Below are 27,528 nucleotides of genomic sequence, written 5' to 3'. Positions count from 1 at the left end.
TATCAGATTGGGACTTAGAATATGAAGATCTAGACATCTGGGGTTTCACATCCTGGGCTTCCATGATTTCATGATCCTGGGTAGACTCCAGTTCCTCCTTCTGCAGTGATGGAGCCTCATTCCTTGTTGAAGTTAAGGACATCAAGGACTTTAGGTGTTTTAAGCTAAGGAAAGACAAGACTAATCACACAAGAATCCCAGAGGCCTCCCCAACCCAAGGATATGCGGGTAAGAACCTCATCTAAAAAATATCAAGAATTTCCTGCCTCTTGGCCGGGTATGGTGTCTCACGCCTGTAATCCTAGCAGGAGGCTGAGGTGGGTGGATCTCCTCAACTCAGGAGTTCTAGACCAGCCTGAGCAAGAGTGAGGACCCACCCCCGTCTCTAAAAATAGCCAGATGTTGTGGTGGGCACCTGTAGTCCCAGCTACTTGGGAGGCTGAGGCAAGAGGAACACTTGAGCCCAAGAGTTTGAGGTTGCTGTGAGCTATGACACCATGACATTCCACCCAGGGCAATAGAGTGAGACTCGGTCTCAAAAAAACAAAAACAAAAACAAACAAAAAAATTCCTGTCTCTAGAAAATAAGACTTTTTAAAAAGAGTACTTATTGATATAATACCAAATGACATTAAATGCCTAGGGTTCATTTTTGACAAAAGATGATACACAAACTATGAAATTTAAAACTTTAGAAGTGACATCAGCAGAATGGCTGACTAGAGATGCCTGATGCTCATCCCACCCACAAGAAAGAACGAGGCAATGAGTAAACAATTGAGATTTTACTGGAGTGATGAAAGGAGAGTGCTGGAGTGCAGAGGGAGAGTAGAGAGACACCTGTGGCAGTTGGCTGTCCAAGAGGGCAGCATGAAGGCACCCAGCTTCTGCAACCCCATTTGCCATGCCCAGATCGGATCTGCCCACAGTCAGGAGGGACTTTCTGTTAAAAGGAAAAGGGAAGGAGAAGATTCCCACCAGCCCTCATTGCTACCACAGATACCTAAAGTCCTTATTACAGAAGAATCTCTCATTGTTTCCACAAGCCCTGAGCTCAGTTTAGAGACCTGTGAGAATTCATGCAGCCCTGGATTAGGAGTCATAAGATGTGTACTCCCCACTCTCCCCTCCACTGTGAGGCAAGCTGCAGCACTGGCATCATTTTGAGACCAGATACACCTCTGGAATGCACCCTGTTCTGGGGCCCAGTAGCCACTGCACTTCTCCAGCATTGGGGATCTATCTTAGTTCCACCAAGCCCACAAAAGTGATTGAATATCACAACTCCAGCTATGCAGAGCCTAAGCCCAGCCCCTGCTGCCATACTTTCAAGGGGAGGAAAAGTCTGAAAATCCTACTCAGAGTGAACCTACCCTTAAGCTAATCAAACTGCTGTGTGCCCTCCCCTAAACAGGAGAGACCTTCAAGCCTCTGCTCAGAAGTGAAGCCTGAACTTATACGCCCCCAAACTAGTGAACTGTCTAGGTGCCTACTCTAGTCCCTGAGAAACAGCCCCACAGTTCTCCTGCCCCACAGACATAACCCTGGCTCTGGCCAACATCTCTGAACCCACAATCAGGACCAGAGAAAGCCCTGCAGTGGCCCTGCCCTGCAGACATAACTCTGGTCGGACTAATGGCCCTGCACCTGCAACTAGGGCCTGAGAAACAGTTCTACAGGCCACACCTGGCAGGTACACCCCAGGCAGCCTTATGCTTACACCCTGCACCTGAGAAATGGCCTTGTGAGCCACTCTTGTCAGGCATGCTCCTAAGCTGGCTGAGCAGCCATGTGCCTGTGCTCCTGGCTAGAGTAATAGCCATAGTTTCAACCCCAGCAAACCAGATTCCACGTTTCTATGCACACATAGAAACAGTCTAGTGAGTTCATCATTGACAATGTCATGCTACCACTGCCACAGTCTCTCAGCCAAGGCCACTGAGACATTTGAAAACATCTATGGTATGGATGACAGCTGAAGAAACTACATGTTGACTACACTACTGCATCCACCTAGAACCAAGGCCAAACTGTCACACCTAACCGATACCACAAGACACATTTATGTGGCTCACACCTGTAGTCCCAGCGCTGTGGGAGGCCGAGGCGGGTGGATTGCCTGAGCTCAGAGGTTCGAGACCAGTATGAACAGCAGTGAGCCAGAGTAAGACCCCGTCTCTACTAACATCAAAAACATCGCCAGAGGAAGAAGAAAATGAACAACAAAAAAGAGTACTTCAAATGAAGAAGAATGAACAAGGAAGCTGAAATTAAAAAAAAAAAATTAAAAAAAAAAGACACATTTATGTGAATAAGTCTTTCCATACTCCATAAAATTGGATGAGGTTACTTTACACCAGATGCATAGAAATCAACATAGGATTACATAAAACATGAAAAAGCAGAGAATCTTGACACTTCCAAAAGAACACAATAATTAAGAGACCCCAGTCATAAGGAAACATGTGAAATGCCAGAAAAAGAATTCAAAGCAATATTAAGAAAACTCAGTGAGCTATAAGAGAATAGAGATAGACAATTCAATAAAATCAGGAAAACAACTCATGATGTGAATGACAAATTTAACAAAGAGATATCATTAAAAAGAATCAAACAGGGCCTGGCACAGTGGCTCATGCCTGTAATCCTAGCACTCTGGGGGGCTGAGGCAGGTGGATTGCCTGAGCTCATGGGTTCAAGACAAGCCTGAGCAAGAGTGAGACCCTATCTTTATTATTTTTTTTTTTTTAGTAGAGACAGAGTCTCACTTTATGGACCTCGGTAGAGTGCCATGGCATCACACAGCTCACAGCAACCTCCAACTCCTGGGCTCAAGCGATTCCCTTGCCTCAGCCTCCCAAGTAGCTGGGACTACAGGCGCCCGCCACAACGCCCGGCTATTTTTTTGGTTGCAGTTTGGCCGGGGCCGGGTTTGAACCCGCCACCCTCGGTATATGGGGCCGGTGCCTTACCGACTGAGCCATCGGCACCGCCCGAGACCCTATCTTTAAAAAATAGCTGAACATTGTGGTGGGCACCTGTAATCCCAGCTACTTGGGAGGCTGAGGCAAGAGAATTACTTAAACCCAAAAGTTTGAGGTTGCTGTGAGCTGTTATGCCACGACACTCTACATAAGGGTGACGAAGTGTCTCAAAAAATAAAAAATAAATAATAAAGCATTTGAATAAACAAAAAAAAAATCTCAATAAAAGGTCTGATCCTTTTAAAAAAAAAAAAAAAAGAAAGAAAAGAAAAAGAACCAAACAGCAATCCTAGAGCTGAAGAGTTCAATCATTGAAATGTAAACGTACAATTGAGAGCTTCAGCAACAGACTAGTCTAAGTAGGAGAAACTTGAAGACAAGTTTAGAAATAACACAAATTGGGGCGGCGCCTGTGGCTCAGTGAGTAGGGCGCCAGCCCCATATGCCGAGGGTGGCGGCGCCAGCCCCGGCCAAACTGCAACCAAAAAATAGCCGGGCGTTGTGGCGGGCGCCTGTAGTTCCAGCTGCTCGGGAGGCTGAGGCAAGAGAATCGCGTAAGCCCAAGAGTTAGAGGTTGCTGTGAGCCGTGTGACGCCACGGCACTCTACCCCAGGGCGGTACAGTGAGACTCTGTCTCTACAAAAAAAAAAAAAAAAGAAATAACACAAATTGGAAATAACACAGGCAGGCATACACATACAAAAAAGAAAAAGAATAAAGAAAGCCTACAGGATTTATGGATTCATGGGATACCAGTAAGTGAACAAATATTCATATTATGCATGTTCCAGAAGAAGAAGAAAAGGGAAAAGTGCATAAAGTATATTTAATGAAATAATAGCTGAAAACATCCCAAGCCTTGGGAGATAAACATCCAGGTCCAGGAAGTACAAAGAACCCCAAGAGGATTCAACCCAAACAGAACCTCTCCAAGTCACAGATAGTCAAATTGTCCAAAAACAAAGACAAGTAAAGAATTGTAAAAGCAATAAAAGCATCAAGTCACATGTAAGGGAATCCCCATTAGACTAACTATGGATTGCTCAGCAAAAACCATACAGACCAGCAGAGAATGGGTCAATACACTCAAAGTACTGAAATTTAAAAAAAACAAAAAGCACTAGGCAAGAATAGTATATCCATCAAAGTGTACATATACATAAACATATATACTTTGCATATAGTATATATTTTTAAATGAAGTAAAAATAAAATCATTCACAGACAAGCAAAAACTAAAGGTAATTACCATTAGATTGGCCTAATATGTTCACACAAAAACTTTAAAAAAAATTTTTTTTTTTAGAGACAGAATCTCACTTTGTTGCCCTTGGTAGAGTGCTGTGGTGTCACAGCTCACAGCAACTTCCAGCTCTTGGAGTTAGGCGATTTTCTTGCCTCAGCCTCCCAAGTAGCTGGGACTACAGGCACCCACCACAACGCCTGGCTATTTTTTGTTGCAGTTTGGCCGGTGCCAGGTTTGAACCCGCCACCCTTGGGTGTATGGGGCCGACGCCCTATTCATTGAGCCACAGGTGCAACCCTCACACAAAAACTTTTACGTAAATGGTTATAGCAGCATTATTTATAATAGCCAAAAAATAAAAAACAACACAAAATTTTCATCAACTGATGAACAGATAAATAATATGTAGTATGCCCATATAATGGAATATGATTCAGCAATAAAAAGAAACGAAGTATGGCTTGGTGCCAATAGCACAGTGGTTATGGTGCCAGCCACATACACTGAGGCTGGCAGGTTCAAACCCAGCCCGGGACAGCTAAACAACAACAACTACAACAAAAAATAGCTGGGTGTTGTGGCGGGTGCCTGTAGTCCCAGCTACTAGGAGGCTGAGCCAAGAGAATCGCTTAAGCCCAAGAGTTTGAGGTTGCTGTGAGCTGTGACATCATGGCACTCTACCAAAGGTGATGTAGTGAGACTCTGTCTCAAAAAAAAAAAAAAAGAAAAGAAAGAAACGAAGTACTGATATATTTTATAACATGAATAAATATTGAAAAGATTATGCTAAGTGAAAAATAAGTCAGTCACAAAGGACTACATATTGTATGAATCCACTAATATGAAAAAGTCCAGAATAAGCAAGTCTATATATAGAGAGAAAGTAGATTAGTGATTGCCTAAAGCTGGGGATGTGGGGGGCGAGTGACCGGAGTAGTAGGGGAGGAGTGATAACTAAAAATTGTTGAGTTTCTCTTTGGAGTAGTGAAAATGTACTAAAATTCACTTGTAGTAATGGATACACAGCCATTGAATTGTTCACTTTAAATGAGTGAATTGTATGGTCTGAATTATATCTCAATAAAGCTCTTTAAAAAAGACAAAGAAATTATGAGACAATCAGTGAAACATGACTACTGAGTAGATATTTTATGGTATTAAATAATTGTTTTAGGTGTGGTAATAGTGAGTTTTATTTTTTTATTTTTATTTATTTTTGAGACACAGTCTCACTTTGTCACCCTTGGTAGAATGCCGTGGCATCATAGCTCACAGTACCCTCAAACTCGGGCTCAAACAATTCTCTTGTCTCAGCCCCCAAGTAGCTGGGACTACAGGTGCCCAGCACAATACTCCACTATTTTTTAGACACAGGGTCTTGTTCTTGCTCAGGCTAGTCTCCAACTCATGAGCTCAGGCAATCTACTCATGTTGGCCTCCCAGAGTGCTAGTATTACAGGCCTAAGCCACCATGCCCAGCCTAGTTTGTGGGTTTTAAAAAAAAAATTCTTATTTTTTAGAGATACCTACTTACATTTCTACAGATGAAATTATCAATTTGGGATTTGCTTCAAAATAATGGGGAGATATGCAGTGGTGGGGGAGAAAAGATGAAATCCAACTGGTCATGAGTTGGTCATTATTGAAGCTGGGTGATGAGCACACAGCAATTCCTTGTTATTCTTTTGCATGTATTTGAAAATTACAAAAACCAAAAACCAAAACAAAAAACACCCTAGAAGACAGAAGACAGTCTGTAGCCCTGATTCACTGTGTGAAGCCCTTTCTTCTGTGTTTTCTTATAAAGACTGAGGATGACAATACTTATATCTCACACTGTTCTTGCAGGAATAATAGTGAAAGATATGTGGAAGGCTGCCCTACCACGAGACTTGTTTCCATTTCAGGATAGTCTCAATTCAAAAGACCTAGTGGTTAGGAGACAACAGACTTTCAGCAAGTGGCCTCAGGAAAGAAAAAGAGTGGAAAGAGGAAGACACATCAAGGTCCTTACTTGGGACTCCCATAGGTTTATCTGGTAAACCCTCACTTTTCAATTTCCTCTCAGAAGTTCCACCTCCAAAAGCTGGAACTAGTACGAGACTGGAGGTGGCAGAAAGGAGGACAAGAGCCTGAGTTCCCAAAAGAAAGGAGGCTGAAGACTCACGTTATTTAATAGATCATGAGGAAAAGACCACCGCCTTCTCTCTCCCATCCTCACCTTACCCGACTCAATAGCACGCGTCTTCAAGCAGGTGGATCGTTTGGATTCCCAGGTAGACCGTTTGGATTCGAGTGGGAGGAAGCGAGTGTGAGGGGCGGAGCTACAAAGGGCACAGGAACCAATGGGCGATGACACAGAGGGTTACACCCCCTCCTCTCAAGTCTTTAAGCTTAAAGAGCCAGAGACTGGAAAGGTGCAGAGATTTCTGAAACCTCCGCTCTTTCCATCCACCACCAATCCATCCCTCCAGTTCTACTCGCCAGGGGTTGAGGATATCTTCTTTTCCTTTTCTTATTACAGAAATTTACCGATGGGCCCTAAGATCCTGAAATCGTTGACATTTAAAGAAAACCCATCCCCTGGATCTTGGTAATCCCAACCACCTCTACCCACAGCCCCCATACCATGCCAGTTGCTAACTGGCAAGGCCTCCATGTCCCTTTGAGAAGTATTTCCCCTTTGTCAGGGTACCACCTTCCCACAAGTTCCAATTGATTCACTCAGTTATCATCCAATGGACAAATTGATTTAGCCCTGTGATAAAGCCAGCCATGTCTTTTATTGAGCAGTTAGCTAGGGGACCCTTAGTGGGCTCAGCAAGATAGCCTGATAGCTCCTCAAATGGGCTGGGCATTGAATCACAGATGCATTTAGTCCACAACAGTGTTGAAACCACTGGCGCAACCTCTTTTTAAAAATAACTTTCAAGGAGCAGCGCCTGTGGCTCAAGGAGTAGGGTGCCGGCCCCATATACCGGAGGTGGCAGGTTCAAAGGGCCAGCTGCAGCCAAAAACTGCAAAAAAAAAAAAAATGATAATAATAGTAACTTTCAGACCTGTGATAGGATTGCTGTGTCTCAGTAGCAAAGCACTAATATCCTCACCATCTTTGTTGAAGCCATTTCCCAGATTTTCCTTGGCTGAAGGCCAGCCCCTAGATAAGGCAGGTCTAGGAATCTAGCATCTGAATTACCCAGGGTAAGGGAAAGGCAGGAACTCAGGCTAGACATTTGGTTCTAGAAAGAATGGATGTCTTGTGAGGGGAAGACTAAACACTGAGACAAGATGAAAGATCTGCTTACACCCAGTGCTTGGAGTTCCAGTGGACTGATGTACTGACAATAGCATTATTCCTCCAGCTCTGATCCAGGAGATAGGCACCAGAAGCAGCAGGGTTGGTGGGTGTCACCAATAGTGTATGTGAACTGTGCATAGGTGAGTGCTGAGGAAGGGGAATGGAAAAAATACAATGACCATGGCCTTTCATAGGGCTGAGCAGGGTTCCGCAAAGCCAGGCCCCTTGTGCCCCCAAATAATGTCCCTCCTCCTGGAAATAAAAGTGATTCTGGATCCAGGGACATCAACAGTTGTATGTTTATATCAACAGTTGCCTGTTAGATCTATTTTGAGAGATATGTGATATGAAGCCAAGCGAAAGAAGTTAGGAAGTCACACGACAGATTGTCATCACTTTGTTTTATCACCTTGTAGAATTTCCTCCTTGTGGGCCTCTTTACTGGGCATTATCTGGACACTTAGGCATAGGAATTTGGAAGGCATCATAGGTCTGTCGGCCCCTTCTTGGATCTGAAGGGAATCCCATGGGTGAGGCAGTATATAAAGTACACAGGGATGGGGAGGATGACAATGAGAAAAAGGGCGATCACCAAGAGCAGTCCCCATGATGGGTATTGTTGAAGTACCTCTTTTGACTGTGGAGAGATGGGGGAAAGGTTCAGAATATCAAAGTTCCCAGGAAAAGAGTAAGAAATTCAGTAGGGAAGAGTGGTTGGAGGGAATCAGGGCAGAGGATTAATGAGTCTTCAGGGAGTCACAGAATGAGATGACTGGGTCATCCTACCAACAGCAGATTGAAAGATCTGGCCCCACTCTCCTAGGGGGCTCTAGGTACTGGAATGAGAAGCTTACAGTACTTGAGTCCCAGGCCATGTAGGTGATGTGTTTCATACAAAGATGCATCAGGACAGTCACAAACAGGATTAGCAGCACAACTGGACACAGAGAACACCACAGCCAACCATAGACGGGGGAGATGGGACGGCCCAACAGGATTGCCATGTCTGTAAGGAACCTGGGGATGGGTCACAAAAGCATAGAAGGTTCAGTTAGGCCTTACCCAGTCTTGGGGGCAGGGCCAACCCAACCTTATCATCTTCCAAATATTCTATTGCTATTGCTTCTGTAATTTCCTGCTTCATCTCAAGTTTCATCTTCTCTCATCTTCTTCCTAGTCTTACATCCCAATCCAAGAAAAATTTTCAAACGTCTTTCTTCTTTTTTTTTTTTTTTTGAGACAGAGCCTCAAGCTGTCACCCTGGGTAGAGAGTACCGTGGCGTCACAGCTCACAGCAACCTCCAACTCCTGGGCTCAAGCGAGTCTCCTGCCTCCACCTCCCAAGTAGCTGGGACTACAGGTGCCCGCCACAACACCCAGCTATTTTTTGGTTGCAGCCGTCATTGTTGTTTGGCGGCCCGGGCTGGATTCAAACCCGCCAGCTCAGGCGTATGTGGCTGGCGCCTTAGCCGCTTGAGCCACAGGCGCCAAGCCTTCAAACATCTTTCTACCACTCAAGAACCTTCCATGGGGCTCTGGTATCATCAAGGTAAAGGCTAAGTCCTTTTCATTTATCCCATGAACATGAGAATAGTTATGATGTGCCGGGGACACTTCTAGGTACTGGGTATTCAGCAATGAACAACACAGACACAACAAAAAGTAACACCCTGACTTCAGGGAAGTTAGTTTCTTTCAGCCACAAATCCAGCCTTCTTTAATACACATTCTCAGTCTCAATAAATACACAAGTGGGATCCTTTGGCCTAATGCCAATCTTCCCTTTACTCTTTTTCTTTTTTTTTTTTTATTGTTGGGGATTCATTGAGGGTACAATAAGCCAGGTTACAATGATTGCAATTGTTAGGTAAAGTCCCTCTTGCAATCATGTCTTGCCCTCTTTACTCTTTTCTCTGCCTGGTCATCTATCTGGACTCTACTCAAGCATCTACTCCTCCAGGACACCTTCCCTAACTCTCCAGTTGTCCTTAAGCAACTAGCTGTGCCCCTGAAATGTCCATGGTTACCTCTACTATAGACTTACCCTCCCATACTGGGATTGTCTTTTTATATATGTGTATTTCTTTGAACTTTATGCCTTTTTTTTTTTTTCTGTAGAGACAGAGTCTCACTTTATTGCCCTTGGTAGAGTGCTATGCCATCACAGCTCACAACAACCTCCAGCTCCTGGGCTTAGGCGATTCTCTTGCCTCAGCCTCCCCAGTAGCTGGGACCACAGGTGCCCGCCACAATGCCCGGCTATTTTTTGTTCCAGTTTGGCCGGGGCCGGGTTTGAACCCACCACCCTTGGTATATGGGGCTGGTGCCCTACTCACTGAGCCACAGGTGCCGCCCTGGACTTTATGCTTTTTGAGAGGAGGAGCTAAATCTAAGTCATTCCTATTCTAGTACCACAAGACTCTCCTGACACAAAGTCTCAAGAAATGTTTGTTGAATGAGTTAATAAGTGATCAACCTGACTCCAAGAACTACTGTCACTTAAAAATGCTGAGCCTTTCTCCTGTGAATGATACCACTTCAATGTTCACAGCCTGGCAAAAAGTAGGCTCAGAAGTTCTTTGTGTTTTATTTGGATTCTCTCACTCTTCCATCCCACAGTTATGTCTTCTAGGTCCCACTCTCTGATTATCTTGTTCCCCTTCCCTTATAATTCTGGGCTCATTTCCTACCATTGTATTCCAGCCTCCCTGACTTACTCATTCCTCAAAAACTCCAGGCATGATGCTGCCTTTGGCCTTGGTACTTACCGTTTCCTTGCTAGGAACACTCTTGCCTGAAATCTCATCACGGCTCCCTCCCTCATTTCATTCAGGAGTCTCCTCACATGTCACCTTATCAGAAGGTCCTTCCTTGCCATCCTGTTGAATTGGATCATTTTGCCTCTCCCTTTGATTTCTTCCTATCACTTACCATTTTTTCCTTGACAATTTTATTCTTTATTTTTGTTAATTTGGTTATCGTCAACCTCCACTACTAGAATATGAGCTCTCTGAGTAAAGAGATAGTTGTTTTATTCAATGTTATATCCCTAGTGACTAAAATATATAAAGCATGCAACACATATATCGAATAAACAAATGAATAAAAAGATTTCCCAGAAGGTCCTGAAATTAAGGGTCCCTATGTCACTCTAATTGGGTGACAGACAACAAGAAAGGGTCAACCTGCCCTATAGTCCCCTACTTTGTGGGAACATGGGCCTAATACATTACCTCCTGGCCCCATAGGCCCAGGCTACAGCCATGTTTTCAAATATGATGATAATGATGATGGGGAGAACTGTCCAGTATTCAATTAGTAGTCTGATGAAGTATATGCCTGTAGGTCGAGTGAAGAAGAGTCCACACAGGAACATGAGAAAAGAGAGGCCCACTAGAGGAAACATTGGATCTGGATCAAGGTCAGAGGTCTGGCTGGGCGACAAGGCCTACGTAAGGGGTTATTACTGCTAGACAAGAATTCCAATGGATCATGGCTATTGTTAGGAACACGGCCATAGGTCAGAGTACCTGTGAGCAGTTTTGTATGTTTCCTGAGGGAAGAGAAGGTATCCTGGAGTGAGAGAATTATGGTTTGCATGATCCCCATGGTGGTGCTCATCTCCAGTGCCAGCAGCATGAGGAAGAAGATAATAAACCAGAAAATAGACATAGGAAAGAATGACACTGCTTCAACAAAAGATAGGAATGCAAAGCTTGGGCCCTCCCTAACCTGCAAGGAGAGAAAGAACAGGGGGTTAAACTGTCATTGAACTTAACAGCAATAACAACAAAAAATACAGACAAAAGTATGTTCTACCTTCCCTAGAAAACTCCCTAAAAGCTCAGTCAGGGAGAAATCAGATCTCCAAGTTAACCCCCTGACATCAAGAATCAACTTACCTAGCATTACCCACAGAAGGGCATCCTGCAAGCTATAGTTCTTTGTATTACCAGAGTTGCTGGTTATGCTGGTACTTCTGGTGATAATAAAAGCTAAAATTTCTGATATGCAGAAGACTCTGAGGAACTTTAGCCCCTCACCCCCAGCTATCTTTACTGACCTTGGAAAACTGATTGTTTATGCTGCACTCAGCCACCACACTGAGGACCATGCTCTTGATGTGCCTGGGAAGGCTGTTGAGCCACGTGTTGTAGATGGAGATTGGGTTATCGAGCAGGTTTTCAGGGGGCCTGGCATTGGGAGGCAGTTTCCCCAGATCTGTCAGCTTTATGAGGGTTTCGACATTCCTAGGGATAGAGGATTGAATCAAATAGAACCATTGGCACCTTAGGAGACGGCCTCCTTTTCCCTTATCTTCCAGATAAGAAAGAATATCACTAGCTTAGAATTACTGAGGTGGCAAGATAGAGCCTGGGCCAGGGGCAGTGGCTCACGCCTATAATCCTAGCACTTTGGGAAGCTGAGGCAGGAGGATCACTTGAGTGCAGGAGTTCAAGACCACCTGAGCAAAAGCAAGACCCCGTCTATACTAAAAATCGAAAAACTAGCTGAGTGTAGTGGCAGGTACTGATACTCTCAGCTACTTGGGAGGCTGAGGCAAGAGGATCGCTTGAGCCCCAGACTTTGAGGTTGCTGTGAGCTGTGATTCCATAGTACTCTACCCAGGGTGACAGAGTGAGACTCTGTCTCACAAAAAAAAGCCTGGGATGAAACCCCAGACTTTCAGGGTCACAAGGTATTTTGCGTGAATCCAGAGAATTTATATCACAGAGGACCCCAGGAGAAGCATTTCCTATAGCCTTTTTGAAAACTCCGTGAGCTCTATTCTAAGGATAAAGTAGGTCTCTTATTCACTGTCTACCTCTCCTCTCCTTCCCTTCTGATACTAGTGATTAAGAATCACCCTTCCGAGCTTAATATTATAGAACGTGAGAGAGCATGTGTACATTTGGTTCCCAGGTAATTGTGCTATGTGAGAGAAACGGCTTCTTGGACTTTTTGATAATGAGCCATGCTGACCACTGCAGCCTCATTTTCCACCATGACCTTCTTCACATTTCAGGTTTTGGCCAGATTTAACTACTTAGTCTCAGAGCCCACCTACTCTCTTACACCTAATACCACCCCCACTCTTACCACCATGCTTCACTTGGTTAAATCCTATAAATCCTTAAAAATTCAGTTCATTGCTCTAGAAGAAAGGTAATGGAAGGGTTGCCAAGATTTACTAATGACTGGGCATGGTGGCTTATGCCTGAAGTCCTAGCATTTGGGGAGGCTGAAGAGGAAAGATTGCTTGAGGCCAGGAGTTCAAGATCAGTCTTTGCAACACAACAAGATATCCATTTTGGCAAAAAAATCATTTTTAAAACTTAGTTGCGCATAGTGGTGTACGTCCATAGTCCTGGCTACTCAGAAGGCTGAGGCAGGAAGATCTTTTGAACCCAGGAGTTGGAGGCTGCAGTGAGCTATAATTGCACTCCAACCTGGGTGACAGAGCAAGAGGTCCTGACTCAAACTGAATGCAGGTATAAGAAGGGAAGGAAGAATCCCCTAAACCAGTGATTAAATTTAAATACCCATTTCATCAGGTCTGACATCCAGGTTATCTTAACAGGTTTCCCATAGAAAAAGCAATTAGTATTACATGAGGTTTTTCTTTATATTTTTTGGTAGCTGACTTAAAAAATAATAAACAAATATTTTATCAAGGTAATTCCTGAGTTGTCTTTATTAGGTGTTGGATTACTTAGGAAAACTGAGCCTTAAAATGATTTAAGGTTTTGGCTCAATGCCCATAGCTCAGTGGGTAGGGTGCCAGCCACATACACCAAGGCTTGCAGGTTCGAGCCAGGCTCAAGCCTGCTAAACAGCAATAACAACTGCAACCAAAAAATAGCCGGGCATTGTGGTGGGCACCTGTAGTCCCAGCTACTCAAGAGGCTGAGGCAAGAGAATTGCTTAAGCTCAAGAGTTTGAGGTTGCTATGAGCTGTGATGCCACAGCACTCTACCAAGGGTGACATAGTGAGACTGTCTCAAAAAAAAAAAAGTGATTTAAGGTTTTTACATTCATATAACTTTCTATGTTGCTTTCAACATAGAAAGTTATATGAATGTAAAAACTTATATGAAGTTTTTACATATGAAGTTGTAAAAGTTCATATGTAAAAAGTTGAGAATCAGGGTATTCAGGAAGTGAACAGCCTTGGAAGGTTTTCTGATGCTATTTTGTTGCGTATCTTGGATTAAAGTAGCCTTAAATGTTTGCCATTTTTAGCATATCTCTGTTAGTATATCCACTCTGAGGTAGATAATTGGCAGTCTCTTGAGTTCGAAGATCTCTAGAGCTAGAAAAGGACTCTAACAAGATAGGGGGCTCTATGGTCTCTGCTTTTAGCTACAGAGAAAAGTAGAGGCTTGCAGGTGTATCTGATATTGAAATATGTGAATATGGGTCTTTGCAGCCCCTTTAAGGTTAGGGTCTTGCGATTTTATAGTTCCCTTGAGTAGGGGCCCTCAACTAAGGGGCTGGCCTTACTTCTCACAGCAGCGGTGTGTGGTGACTGTAGCCCAGAAGCCCATGATAGAGAAGTTGAGAGGTACGATGATCAACAAGGTGACTAGGTTGACCAGAGCCACAACAAAGGCATCCCTGAGACAGTCATTGGACTGTGACATGTGAGAGGCAAAGGAGGTAATGGGGCCAAAGCCTAGGCCCATGGTAAACAAAACTTGACTCCCTGCCAAACACCATATACGAATGTTGAATATATCTGATATCTAAAAAGGAAAAGACAACTATAAGGGGGATGTAAAAGAAGGGGAGGTCACCTATAACAGAAATGTCATGGGGAGAAGTAAATAATGGGGACTGAAGGCTCTAAGGATAGGCAGCTGTGGTGCCCTACAAGGCCTTATGGGCAAGTGAAGAGGATGTACCTCACCTGAATAGCCACCAAATGTTGAAGGCCAAATTTTGCCCCTTCCAGCAGTAGACTCCGGAGGAGGAAACAGATGCTGATGAGATAGGGGAGCAGTACCAAGACATACATTACCTGAATTGAGAGTGGGGCATATCAGCGACCATGTACCAGTAGGGGGCAACCAACAGTCACCAGGGATCAAAAGTTCTGAGTCAGAAACAAGGAGGAGTTAGAAGACAGCTTTCAACAAGGGTCAGGGGCCAAGTATAATTAAAAGGCAGAGGGAGTGAGAATGAGGAGACCAGCAAGTCACAAAGCAAGGTAAGGGCTAAAGCATCTGAGGATTTCAAGGAATCCATAAATAGTAGCTCACCTTCCCAGCCAACTTGAGCCCATTGATTGTGAAAACACCAAGAAGACACCAGGACATGAGGAAGGGCAGGCTCAGACTGAAGACTGGTGGCCCACTGTTCTCAATTCTGTCTGAGGCCTTCAAGGTTACTCGGTACCAGAAGTATATGACGGGTGTTGTCTGTGCACATTCAGGATCTGGGGGAACTTACCTGGCTTTGGACATGCCTGCTAGACAAGGTAACCCCTCCTCCTCTTTATCCCATCCTCCACCTCCCTCTCCTCTTTCCCCCTCCCATTTCTTGTTCCTTTTTCTATCTTCCTTTTTCTTGTCCCTCCTTGCTCCTTTTTCCTCTTCCAAATTCCCTTCCAGTTTTCTGTTCTCTCCTTCTCCTCTTTCACCTCCTCCTCACCAAAGTCACTGGAGTTCTTTATTAAGGGACATTTCTCCCATGGAACTGGAAACTGGAAGAATTGGCTCATGTAGAAGAGGATCCAGGCATTTATCACATTTAAGTAAAGGGTGGTGATAAAGCATACCTGTGGGCCAAGGAGGAGATGGCTAAGAAAGAAGAATAGGGTCAGGAGAAAGGAAGGGATTTGACAAAAGAACATAAGGGACTTGACCCATGGAATTAAAGTCATGAGACCCATTCTCAAATGAGTTGGAATGGAGGTGGGGTGTAAAAGGTAGACCTTGGCAACCCAGGGCTTCTCACCAGGAAGCTGCTATACCCCACACCACCAGACCAAGGGCCAATGATCTTCCACACATCCATGCTACTCTGTTGCATCTTCTGACCAGCTGCCATCTCCAGGAAAAGGAGAGGAATCCCGACCAAGAACAGCAAGAAAGTGTAGATAATGAAGAAAATGCCTGTGAAGAGGATATATATAAGAGGGGCTCTGAAAGCCATCTGGCTTTTCAGCACCTGGGCTTCTTTAGGAGCCCAGGAAAACATGCTCCTCATGAACAACCTCCCTCAGGTGGAGGTAGACAAGGTAACCCCTGGCATCAGGGCACATCTGTTTGCACATCCCTCAGAATGCCATGTATCCAGTCCCCTGCCTCTCAATTCCTGGAAGACCCAGATACCTAATTTCCACCCCAACCTCTGACCCAGGCTTTGAGCCCTATTGTCTTTAAGATACCCTGTACCTCTACCCCTCTCATGATCCTAAGTATTCAGGCACCCAGCTACCATCCTCCTTAGAGTACCAAGTCGCCAGCCTCAACACATATCAGAAACATGAGTTTAAAGCCCACACAGGCCCATGTCCTGCTGGTGGCTAGCCTCTTGTGGATCCAGGCTTCTGGTCCTCAGACTTACAGTTTCCGCTGTGAAGCCACAAGGTGGTAAAGCGCCAGAAATTGGATGGGCTCGCAGTGTAGCCCACCTGGGCCAGGATGTACTCAACTTTGCTGGACCAGAGCAGACGGGTCAGAGGGATCTCACTTTCTTCCTTGTTTATCACATGCACATTCTCATCTGGATGTTTCTGTTTTAGGAATGCGAGACTTTCCATCTCCATTATAGATGTTCGCTTGGAGTGGCTGGCCTGGGCCTGAGCTTCACAAGCATGGGTCTCCCAGACCTCAGCCTTTGCAACCAGAAATGCTGAAGATTGGGCTTCTGAAACTGAGGGCGTTGCAGACCAGGTCACTGGGTCCTTGTCTTCCCAGGATTGGCTTTCATGGACACTGTCAGAAAGCACTGTCTCAAGAGATGAGGTTTTTTTTACTGAAGCCTGGGCCTTGGTTTTCATCCCAGGCAGACTCTCTGGAACAGCTCCTGCTTGTACAAGTGAGGGTTCATCTTCCTGAATAGACCTTAAGTACGCCCAAAATTGCAGATTTTAGAGTGAAGGAATGGCTGAATTCCAAAACAATCTTCAACATCTCCTTGAAGCAAACTTTTATTTCTACCCCTACCACCGCTCACATTCGAACCACAGAAAAATCTCTTGCTAAGTTTTACTTCTTAGACATATTTTCATGTAAGGCAGTGGGATACAGAAAGACAAAGCCAATAGCAAGGACTATCACCCAAAGGATTTCTGATATCACTGACATCAGAAGGTACCATTTACTGGGGTTTTGAATTAAGAAGAACTAATTTAATGCTAATCTGCTTTATAACATTTTTTTTTTGAGACAGTCTCAAGCTGTCACCCTGGGTAGAGTGCCGCAGCATCACAGCTCACAGCAACCTCAATTTCTTGAGCTACAGCAATTCTTTTGCTTCAGCCTCTCAAGTAGCTGGGACTACAGGCACCCACCACAACACCTGGCTATTTTTTTGTTGCAGTTGTCATTGTTGTTTTAGCTGGCCCGGGCCAGGTTCGAACCCACCAGCCTTGGTGTATGTGGATGGTGCCCTACCAACTGAGCTACGGGCACCGCCTGCTTTGTAACTTTAGTAAAATTACTTTACCTCTCTGAACTTTCTCATCTATAATACCCTCAGGTCTCTGCTCAAATATCGCCACACCAGAAATGGCTTCCCTACTCATCTATTTAACATAGCAGCTACCAATCCATCTCTCTTTCCATCCTACCACTTTTATTTTTCTTGAGAGCAATTCTCATCTCCCAAGATTATTATATTATCTATTGATTGTTAACCTATTCATTATCCATCTACTGCTCTATCTCTAGCAAGAGGAAAGTGTCCTACCTCATGTCCAGGGCCACTTTCTTCTCCACTTTCTGTGCTTCCACCACTATGAACTTTTGTTGGCTCTCCAAATATTCTACAAGAGAATGGACAATGATTGTGCTGAAAAAGAAAAAAAAAGAGAGATGTGAAAGAGAGAGAGAGAAAAAACTGGAGTTTTCTTTGCGGGGGCGGGGGGGCTGCTATACAAAAGCAGAAGCAGCAGGTGGGCCTTAAGCAAACACTGGCAAACCTTAAAAACAAGTTTGGCTCACATGGATTATCAGTTGGGAGACACACTGTGTCTAACTCTCAAGTTACAAAATCAATGTGCACAAATCAGTAGGGTTCATATACACCAAGAACAGCCAAGCTGAGAATCAAATCAAAGACCCAATATCTTTATACCTTTTACAGTAGCAACCAAAAGAAAATGAAATACCTAGGAATGAATTTAATTAAGGAGGTGAAAGACCTTAAGGTCTGAAGAATTATGAAATACTGAGAAAAGAAATCACAGATGATGTAAACAGATAGAAAAACATATTATGCTCATGAATCGGCAAAATCAACATTGTCAAAATATACTACCCAAAGTATTTACAGATTCAATGCAATCCACATTAAAATACCAACATCATTTCTTTGCAGATCTAGAAAAAATAGTTTTATGCTTCATATGGAATCAGAAAAGACCCTGAATAGCCAATGCAACCTTACATAATAATAACAAACCTGAAGGTATCACTTTACCAGACTTCAAGCTGTACTACAGGGCTATAGTAACCAAAACAGCATGATACTGGCATTAAAATAGAGACATAGACCTATGGATCAGAACAGAGAACCTAAATATGAAACCATCCTCATATTCCATCTGATTCTTGAAAAAACAGACAAAAAATATACTCTAAGGAAAAGAATCCCTATTCAATAAATGGTGCTGGGAAAACTGGATAGCCATATGTAAAACATTGAAACAGAACCCACACTATTCACAAAAATTAATTCATGATGGACAGCAGACTTAAACTCAAGACATGAAACTATAAAAATTCTAGAAAAAAAAAGTTGGAAAACCTCTTATAGATAATGGCCTAGGCAAATAATTTATGAAGACCCCCAAAAGCCAATCAGAGCAATAACAAAAATAAATAAGAGGGACCTGATCAAATTAAAAAGTTTCTGCACAGCCAAGGACACAATCAAAAGGGCAAATAGATAGTCTACACAATGGGAGAAAATATTTTCATGCTATACATCCAATAAATGGCTAATAACCAGAATTGACAAAGAACTCAAGCAAATCAGCAAGAAAAGCTCAAACAACCCCACTAAAAAGTAGGCAAAAGAAATGACCAAAAATTTTTCAAATGAAGATAGACTAATGGGCAACACATGAAAAAAATGTGCAACAACTCTAATCATTAGAAAATGCAAATCAAAACCACCTTGAGACATCACCTAACTCTAGTGAGAAAAGGTCATATCAAGAAGACCTAAAGCAACAGATGCTAGTGTGACTGTGGAGAGAAGGGACACTCATTAACTGTTGGTAGGACTGCAAATTAGTACAACCTCTATGGAAAGTAGTATGGAGATACATCAAAGAACTAAAAGTGGACCTACCATTTCACCTAACAATCCCACTATTAGGTATTTACCAAAAAAAGACATTTTATCATAAAGACATTTGCACTCAAATGTTTACAGATCACAATTCACAACTGTGAAGATATGGAAACAACTCAAATCAATACACGAGTGGATTAATAAAATGTGGTAAATATATATCAAGGACTACTACTTAACCATAAAAAATGGTGATCTTTTGTAACAACTTGGATGGAATCAGAGACCGATCTCTGATGTAAGTGATGTATCCCAATAATGGAAAAACAAATGTCACATGTACTCAATACTAAATAGAAACTAGTTGGTCAATACTTAAGTGCATATATGGATGCAAAATCCAGTGGAATTCAAGTAGGTAGGAGGGGGAAGAGGAGATGGGTAAATTCACACCTAAAGGGCACAACACACAAGTACTGGGTAAAGAGCACACTTACAACTTTGAGACTCAAAATATACAAAAACAAATTATGTAACCAAAGCATGTGTACCCCTGTAACATTCTGAATTTTTTTTTTTTTTTTTTTTGTAGAGACAGAGTTTCACTTTATTGCCCTCGGTAGAGTGCTGTGGCATCACACAGCTCACAGCAACCTCCAACTCCTGGGCTTAGGTGATTCTCTTGCCTCAACCTCCTGAGTAGCTGGGACTATAGGCGCCCGCCACAACGCCCGGCTATTTTTTTTTTTTGCAATTTGGCTGGGCCCAAGTTTGAATCTGCCACCCTCAGTATATGGGGCCGGCACCCTACCCCCTGAACCAGAGGTGCTGCCCACATTCTGAAATTTTTTTTAAGTTATTTTTTGTTTGTTATTTGCTTTCAAGACACTCTTGTTACCAGGCTGTGTACAATAGCCACAATCATAGCTAATTGCAGCTTTGAACTGGGCTTAAGCAATTCTTCTGCCTCTGCCTCCCAAATGGCTAGGACTGCAGGCTTCCACCACTAGGCCCAGTTAAGTTTTTAATTTTTTTTGTAGAGATGGTCTTTTGCTATGTTGTCCATGCTGGACTCAAACTCCTAGCCTCATGTGATCCTCCCACCTCAGCTTCCCAAAGTGCTAAGATTACAAGTGTGAACCACTACTCCTGGCCTTGAAAAGTACTTAGTAGCTCAGGAAAATGTTTATAACTCAGTGATAGTTAAAAACACAAAACTAAGATACAAACCTCTATCTTTAATTCTATCTCTACTACACCTGAAAATGCAATGAAAGGCTAAAAGAAAATACATCAATATACAGATGATAGGACTGTATGTATGTTTATATCCTTCTCTGTGCTTTGAGTTAGTTTTGTATGTTATCTATAAAAATCATGTATTAATTTAATAATCAATAAAATTTATTGATAAGTAAAAATAAAATATGATGCACAGAAGTCAGATTGAAGAAGCTCCTATCAGCCAAGTCTGGGAACATTGGAGCAACAAAATGAGTAACAAATGAGCACCCACAGGCTAAAAGAAGAATCTATGAACCCATGGTGATATAAATAAGGAAAAACCTCTTCCTCATACTAGAATTCAAACTAATAAATGACCAAGAAATGATTAAATTAGACAGTTGTTGCTCCTCATAAACTCACCAAGTTGTACACACCTGTAAATTCTAGTACTCTGGGAGGCTGAGACAGGTGCATTTCTTGAGCTCAGGAGTTTGAGACCACCTTAAGCAAGAGAGAGACCCTGTCTCTACTAAAAATAGAAAAGCTAGCTGGGCATTGTGGCAGGCACCTATAATAGTCCCAGCTACTGGCTTGGCACCCGTAGCTCAGTGGTTATGGCACAGGCCACATACACCGGGACTGGCGGGTTCAAACCCAGCCAGGGCCTGCTCAACAACAATGACAACTACAATAAAAAAAATAGCCAGGTGTTGTGGTGGACGCTTATAGTCCCAGCCTTGGGAGGCTGAGGCAAGAGAATTGCTTGAGCCCTAGAGTTTGAGGTTGCTGTGAGCTGTGACACCACGACACTCAGTATACTGAGGGCAACATAGTGAGACTCTGTCTCAAAAAAAAAAAAAAAAAATAGTCCCAACTACTTGGGAGGCTGAAGCAGGAGTTTGAGGTTGCTGTGAGCTATGATGACAAAGCACTCCACCCAGGGCAACAGAGTGAGACTTTCTCCCAAAACAACAACAACTAATAAAACAAAATAAAAAACATAGGTCACAGGTGGCGCCTGTGGCTCAGTGAGTAGGGCGCCGGCCCCATATGCCGAGGGTGGCGGGTTCGGACCCAGCCCCAGCCAAACTGCAACAGAAAAATAGCCGGGCGTTGTGGCGCGCGCCTGTAGTCCCAGCTGCTCCGGAGGCTGAGGCAAGAGAATCACGTAAGCCCAAGAGTTAGAGGTTGCTGTGAGCCGCACGTAAGCCCAAGAGTTAGAGGTTGCTGTGAGCCGCACGTAAGCCCAAGAGTTAGAGGTTGCTGTGAGCCGTGTGACGCCACCGCACTCTACCCGAGGGTGGTACAGTGAGACTCTGTTTCTAATAAAAAAAAAAACATAGGTCACTATGAAAGATTTTTGTTTTGTTTCATTTGAGACTGTCTTGCTTTGTACCCCTGGGTAGAGTGCTATGGTATCATAGTTCACAGCAACCTCAAACTCCTGGACTCAAGCAATCCTCTTGCTTCAGCCTCCTGAGTAGCTTGGACTACAGGCAACCCACCACAATGCTCAGGTATACTATGAAAGTTTTGAGACAATGTTATAATCCACTATTTCACCACCAAGGAAGAAAGTCAACAGCATTCTTTCTGATTCACCCATGAAAGTTTCAACTTGCTCAGTTTATCAGTGTTGTTGGATTTCATTTGTTTCCATCCATGCAGATTTTACCTTTCTTGATTTTTGTGTATCTCAAAACTTTTGTATATACTTTTTGTATATACAGTTTTTTACATGTCAATCACATTTCAATAAAGTGTCTTGGGGGGAACAAAGTGGTGGGAGTGTGCAAAAAAATTTTTTTTAAATGTCTTTAAAAAAAATTATTGTTTGAGAGAAGGGTCAGATCCAAAAGAGCAAAACCTGAAGTTAACCCTAATCCTACTACTGACAAAAGTTGATGGTTGTTGAAATGGTAAGGGAAGTTCATATTCCAGGCTTGCCCCCAGCCCTGAAATTGTAAAATCATATTCCTTTTTTTTTTTTTTTCTGCCTTACCTCCCTTTGTATTTACCTATGTCATTAAAGTCTGGAGTTCTTATTGAAAAAAAAAAATCATTGTTTGGAAACTACCAGGGTAACAAGTGATTCAAGGAAGAATCACCAATAGTTGCTAATACGTGGTACAAGATGATGAAAATTTGATGAGGACAGGATAATTGCATATTGTTATTGTATCTTCCCACCAGGAAGATACACTCCCCCCCCAAAAAAACCCCCAGAAAAATAATAGCTTTACAGTGTTAGACACTACATTAATCAAGTGATAAAAGTCAATTAAGGCTGGGCACAGTGGCTCGCGCCTGTAACTCAGTTTTTTGGGCAGCCCATCTGCTTCATAGGGAAGCTAGAAAGCATTTATCTTGCTGGGAAAATGTTTATTCTGTCAGACAGAGAAGGGATACGATGGAACCATTAAAGTGATGAAGTCTCTTGATAAAAAAATCTTAGAATCATAAAAGTAGTTGGAAGAACAATGGCAAAGACAAGTATCGTGTGTATCTTCTAATTTAAAGGACACCATCTTTTTGATCTTAGACTTTATGATGAATCTCTGGAAATTACCCATGAGTTTCCTCAGTTTTTTTCCTTTGGGAGTTGTGTAATATGATTGATTTTGATTAACTTTTTGTGATTGTTTATGAGCTACATTGCAGACTATTAATGAAGACCCTTGATGTTTTAGGGAGAGATTCATGTGGTTTCAAATATATAATTGGTTTTTTTAAAAATTTAATTTACATAACTTCAGATATATCTGAAGATTTTGATGAAACTGATATATTGACAGTTCTTACCTACAGACTGTTATAAAGAATCACTTCTTTAAAACATAGAGAAACTCCTGGAGCCACCAGAATTTTCATATTCAAAAAGCCTAACAGACTATGGGAGTCAGAGGGAGATCACAAATTCCATTTCAAGGCAGCTTTTTGCTTTTTTGCCTTTGAGCAGACACCATGAAGAAAGCTGACTCTCCTGAATTGACAAAAATTATGGATAGGAAGTTATCACTGAAATTAAATGGTAGCAGACATATCCAGGGAATATTGTGGGCATTTTGTCCCTTTATGATCTTGTGATAGAATGCAAAGTGATGGCAACCAGTGGGGAAGAGAACAATAACTGGAATGGTGGTAATATAAGAAAACAGTATCATGTTGGAAGTCTTGGAGTAAGTATGAATAATGGCTGTTCAGCAGAGAAATCTATGTCCCCTCTCCAAAGACCTGTTTATTATAATGTGAAAATTGGGTCATGAAAAGAAAAAAAAAATCAAGTCATGTACATTTTCATATGAAACTTTTTCTTAAATATACTTTTGTAACAATGAACTAAAAAGGTCCATAGGAGACGAAAAGAACTCTATATACAATCACATTGTAATAAAACACTTTTTTTTTGAGACAGAGTTTCACTTTGTCTGTCACCTTCAGTAGAGTGCTGTGGCATCATGGCTCACAGCAACCTCAAACTCTTGGGCTCAAACGATTCTCTTGCCTCAGCCAAGTAGCTAGAACAACAGGCACCTGCCACAGTGCCCAGCTATTTTTAGAGATGGGTCTCACTCTTGCTCAGGCTAGTCTCAAACCCATGAGCTCAAGCAATCCACCCTCCTTGGCCTCTCAGAGTGCTAGGATTGCAGGCGTAAGCCACTGCACCCAGCCATAAAACAGTTTAAAACAACTGCAAGAAGAATACACATTTTCTGCAAAGGACAGACAAGTAACTTCTCAACAACAAAGATAGAAGCCATAAGACAGTGGTAGGCTATAATCAGCATGGTTAAAAAGAAAAGAATTTCCGATCTAGAATTTTAAACCCTCAGAAATGTGTATTTTAAAATGTGGATAAAATAAAGATAAATTACAACAGACAAAAATTGAAAGTCAGTCATCAACCAATCCTCATTAAAGGAAATTCTAAAATGTGTTTCAGGCCATAGGAAAGTAATCCCAAATAGGTGATTTGAGAAAGAGGGGAAAAAAGGAAACATGTAAGAAAACATGAATTAAAAGTGACATGAAACAAAACAATAACATCTTGGAAGGATAAAGGGTAAAACTAAAAAGTATGAAAACAATAGCCTCTAAGTTAAGTGGAAGGTAAAAGGAATCCAAATACTCTAAGTTCTTTGTATCTTATAGGAGGAGGGAAACATAACTTTAGACTTCAATAAATTTTGGTGTGCACTTTTTAAGTTCTAAGATGACAACTAAATGAAAACAAACAGAATGTAAAATTTTTTATGACTATTGGAAAAACATATAATGGTAAAACATATAATTAACATTCTACAAAAAAACCCCAAAAAACTAAAAAACCCACCAAACAAGAATATTATAACCAGCAATCTTGTCATTCAAAATTGAAGGAGAAAACAAACAAACAAAAAAATTGAAGTAGAGATAAAAACTTTCTCAGCCAAACAAAAAGCTAAAGGAATTTATTATGACTAGACTCACCTTAAAAGAAATGCTAGGGCCAGGTGCGGTAGCTCATGCCTGTAATCCTAGCACTCTGGGAGGCCAAGGTGGGTGGGTTGCCTGAGCTCAGGAGTTCAAGACCAGACTGAGAAAGAATGAGACCCCATCTCTACTAAAAATAGAAAAGCTAGGCAAATGTTGTGGCAGGCACAGTAGTCCCAGCTAGTTGGGAGGCTGAAGCAAGAGGATGACTTGGGCCCAAGAGTTGGAGGTTGCTGTGAGCTATGATGCCATAGCACTCTACCAAGGACAACAAAATGAGACTCTGTTTCAAAAAAAAAAAAAAATAGAAAGAAAAGAAAAAGAAAAAGAAATGCTAAAAGGACTCCTTCAAACTATGTAACAACATAAAAATATAAAACTCACTGGTAAAAGTAAGCATACAGTCAAACCGAGAACACTTCTACTGTAATGGTGGTGTGAAAATCATATTTCTAGTATAAAAGTTAAAAGACAAAATTATTATAAGCAACTATAATAATTTGTTAAAGGACACAAAATATAAAATATAAAACTGGCTCAGCGCCTGTGGCTCAAGCAGCTAAGGCACCAGCCACATACACCTGAGCTGCGGGTTCAAATCCAGCCTGGGCCCACCAAACAACAATGAGGGCTGCAACCAAAAAAAAAAAAAAATAGCTGGGCGTTGTGGCAGGCGCCTATAGTCCCAGCTACTTGGGAGGCAGAGGCAGGAGAATCGCTTGAGCCCAGGAGTTGGAGGTTGCTGTGAGCTGTGATGCTATAGCACTCTATCCATGGTGACAGCCTGAGGCTCTGTCTCAAAAAAAAAAAAAAATATATATATATATATATATAAAACTGCGGGTGTAGGTAGTAAGTGTAGAGTTTGTGCTAGTGATCAGGTTGTTATCCATTTTTAAAAACCTGTTATTAATGTAAGATTTTTTTTTTTGAGACAGAGCCTCAAGCTGTCCCCCTGGGTAGAGTGCCATGAGGTCACAGCTCATAGCAACCTCCAACTCCTGGGCTCAAGCGAGTCTCCTGCCTCCACCTCCCAAGTAGCTGGGACTACAGGTGCCTGCCACAACGCCCGGCTATTTTTTGGTTGCAGTCATCATTGTTGTTTTGGCAGGCCCGGGCTGGATTCAAACCCGCCAGTTCAGGTGTATGTGGCTGGCGCCTTAGCCTCTTGAGCCACAGGCGCTGATCCCAAATAATTTTTTAAATACAGAACTAAAGATAATGGCAGCAACAGCAACATAGTTTTTACATCTTCCCAAAGATGCACATAAAAACAGGTAGTTCTGGGCGGCGCCTGTGGCTCAGTCGGTAAGGCGCCAACCCCATATACTGAGGGTGGTGGGTTCAAACCCGGCCCCAGCCAAACTACAACCAAAAAATAGCCGGGCGTTATGGCGGGCGCCTGTAGTCCCAGCTACTCGGGAGGCTGAGGCAAGAGAATCGCTTAAGCCCAGGAGATGGAGGTTGCTGTGAGCTGTGTGAGGCCACGGCACTCTACGGAGGGCCATAAAGTGAGACTCTGTCTCTACAAAAAAAAAAAAAAAAAACAATAGGTAGTTCTGTTAGATTGTAAACCCAAACCCCATTGGTAATATTTACCACAAAAAAATCCCAAAACACAAGTCTACGGGAACCACCATCACAAGCCACAGATGTATAGGAGATCACAATCTGTGTCTAGAAGAAGCAAAGGAAAACAACAGAGTATCTAAAAAGACCTGCGTAAAGGAGAATCTCAAAATAATCCGTAGGTATACATCAGAAATCATGGACAGCCTATTACAGAACAGCAGCTAAAACTGGGATATGTCTTACATAATCTCTGAACAGTTAAATACATGGAGTCTACAGTAGGGACGGAAGGGTAAAGTTAAGCTAGGACCACACTATTTTGATTACTGTAGCTTTGTGCTAAGTTTTCAAATCACGAAGGGAGCTGAGGCCAATTTCCTGGATCTTAGCGGGGTAGAAAAGGAGGGAGACACCGTTGATCCCTCAGCTCCAAATTCTCTGGAGTCCTAGGTAAGTCCGGGTCTCAGAAATGGCGCTCTGGGCTGAGCTTGTGGCTCAGTGAGCAGGGCGCCGGCCCCACCTACCGAGGGTGGTGGGTTTGAACCCGGCGTCTGCCAAACTGCAACAAAAAATAGCCGGGAATTGCGGCGGGCGCCTGTAGTCCCAGCTACTCGGGAAGCTGAGGCAAAAGAATCGCCTAAGCCCAAGATTTGGAGGTTGCTGTGAGCTGTGACGCTACGGCACTGTACCAAGGGCGACAAAGTGAGACTCTGTCTCTTAAAAAAAAAAGAAAGAAAGAAAGAAAGAAATGGCGCGCTGCCTCACACACCCCAGATCTGTGTACGTTTCCGAGCTCCCTGGGCCACGTCACTGTCACCCTGGCCTCAAAGCCTCTGCCACGCTCTTCAGTCCAGTCAGGAGAAAATGAAAGTGAAGAAGGTTTCAGCTGAGAGCCTAACAACCTTCTCAAACCCTTCAAGCCTCCACTGACTCCCGTTACGCTCCTTGAACTGCTTCACGCGCTGGCTTGCCTGCCGTTTCTCTGAGCATGCGCTGTCGCTCCCCTTGCCTCACCGCGCAGGGTATGCTTTCTCCCCTCTGCACCCGCCTCCCGGCAGCAAATGCCTGTGTGCACACCCTCCAACTGCGCAGGCGTCGCTGCTCCCAGCGCATTCCCGCTTTGGACCACCTGCATTCTGCCTTTCCTCTTCCACTCTCCCCAAACTCCTCAGACAGGTCTCCCCTGAGATCTTGTGGTGGCGCATGCGCCTTGCTTCCACTCTACAGTGGGGATGAGGTAGAAGGCGTGATCTTCCTAT

At 43.0% G+C, this 27,528-nt stretch overlaps 1 protein-coding gene across 1 annotated transcript; it reads right to left on the bottom strand.

The window, feature by feature from the left end:
- Positions 1-37: 37 nt before the first annotated feature.
- Positions 38-27,297, bottom strand: SLC6A16 (solute carrier family 6 member 16). The gene is given in 16 exon segments (XM_053607771.1): positions 38-164; positions 6,457-6,554; positions 7,536-8,025; positions 8,028-8,165; positions 8,383-8,545; positions 10,762-10,921; positions 11,059-11,260; positions 11,592-11,778; positions 14,033-14,274; positions 14,439-14,549; positions 14,791-14,966; positions 15,182-15,308; positions 15,488-15,645; positions 16,100-16,599; positions 17,447-17,522; positions 27,039-27,297. Coding segments are annotated over 13 exon segments (2,274 nt in total). The 5' UTR covers positions 17,452-17,522; positions 27,039-27,297; the 3' UTR covers positions 38-164; positions 6,457-6,554; positions 7,536-7,920.
- Between the last annotated feature and the right edge of the window lie 231 nt (positions 27,298-27,528).

The sequence above is a fragment of the Nycticebus coucang genome, chromosome 10 (genome assembly GCF_027406575.1).
Source record: "Nycticebus coucang isolate mNycCou1 chromosome 10, mNycCou1.pri, whole genome shotgun sequence".
Lineage (NCBI taxonomy): Eukaryota > Metazoa > Chordata > Mammalia > Primates > Lorisidae > Nycticebus > Nycticebus coucang.
This window is presented reverse-complemented; position numbering and strand designations above follow the sequence as displayed.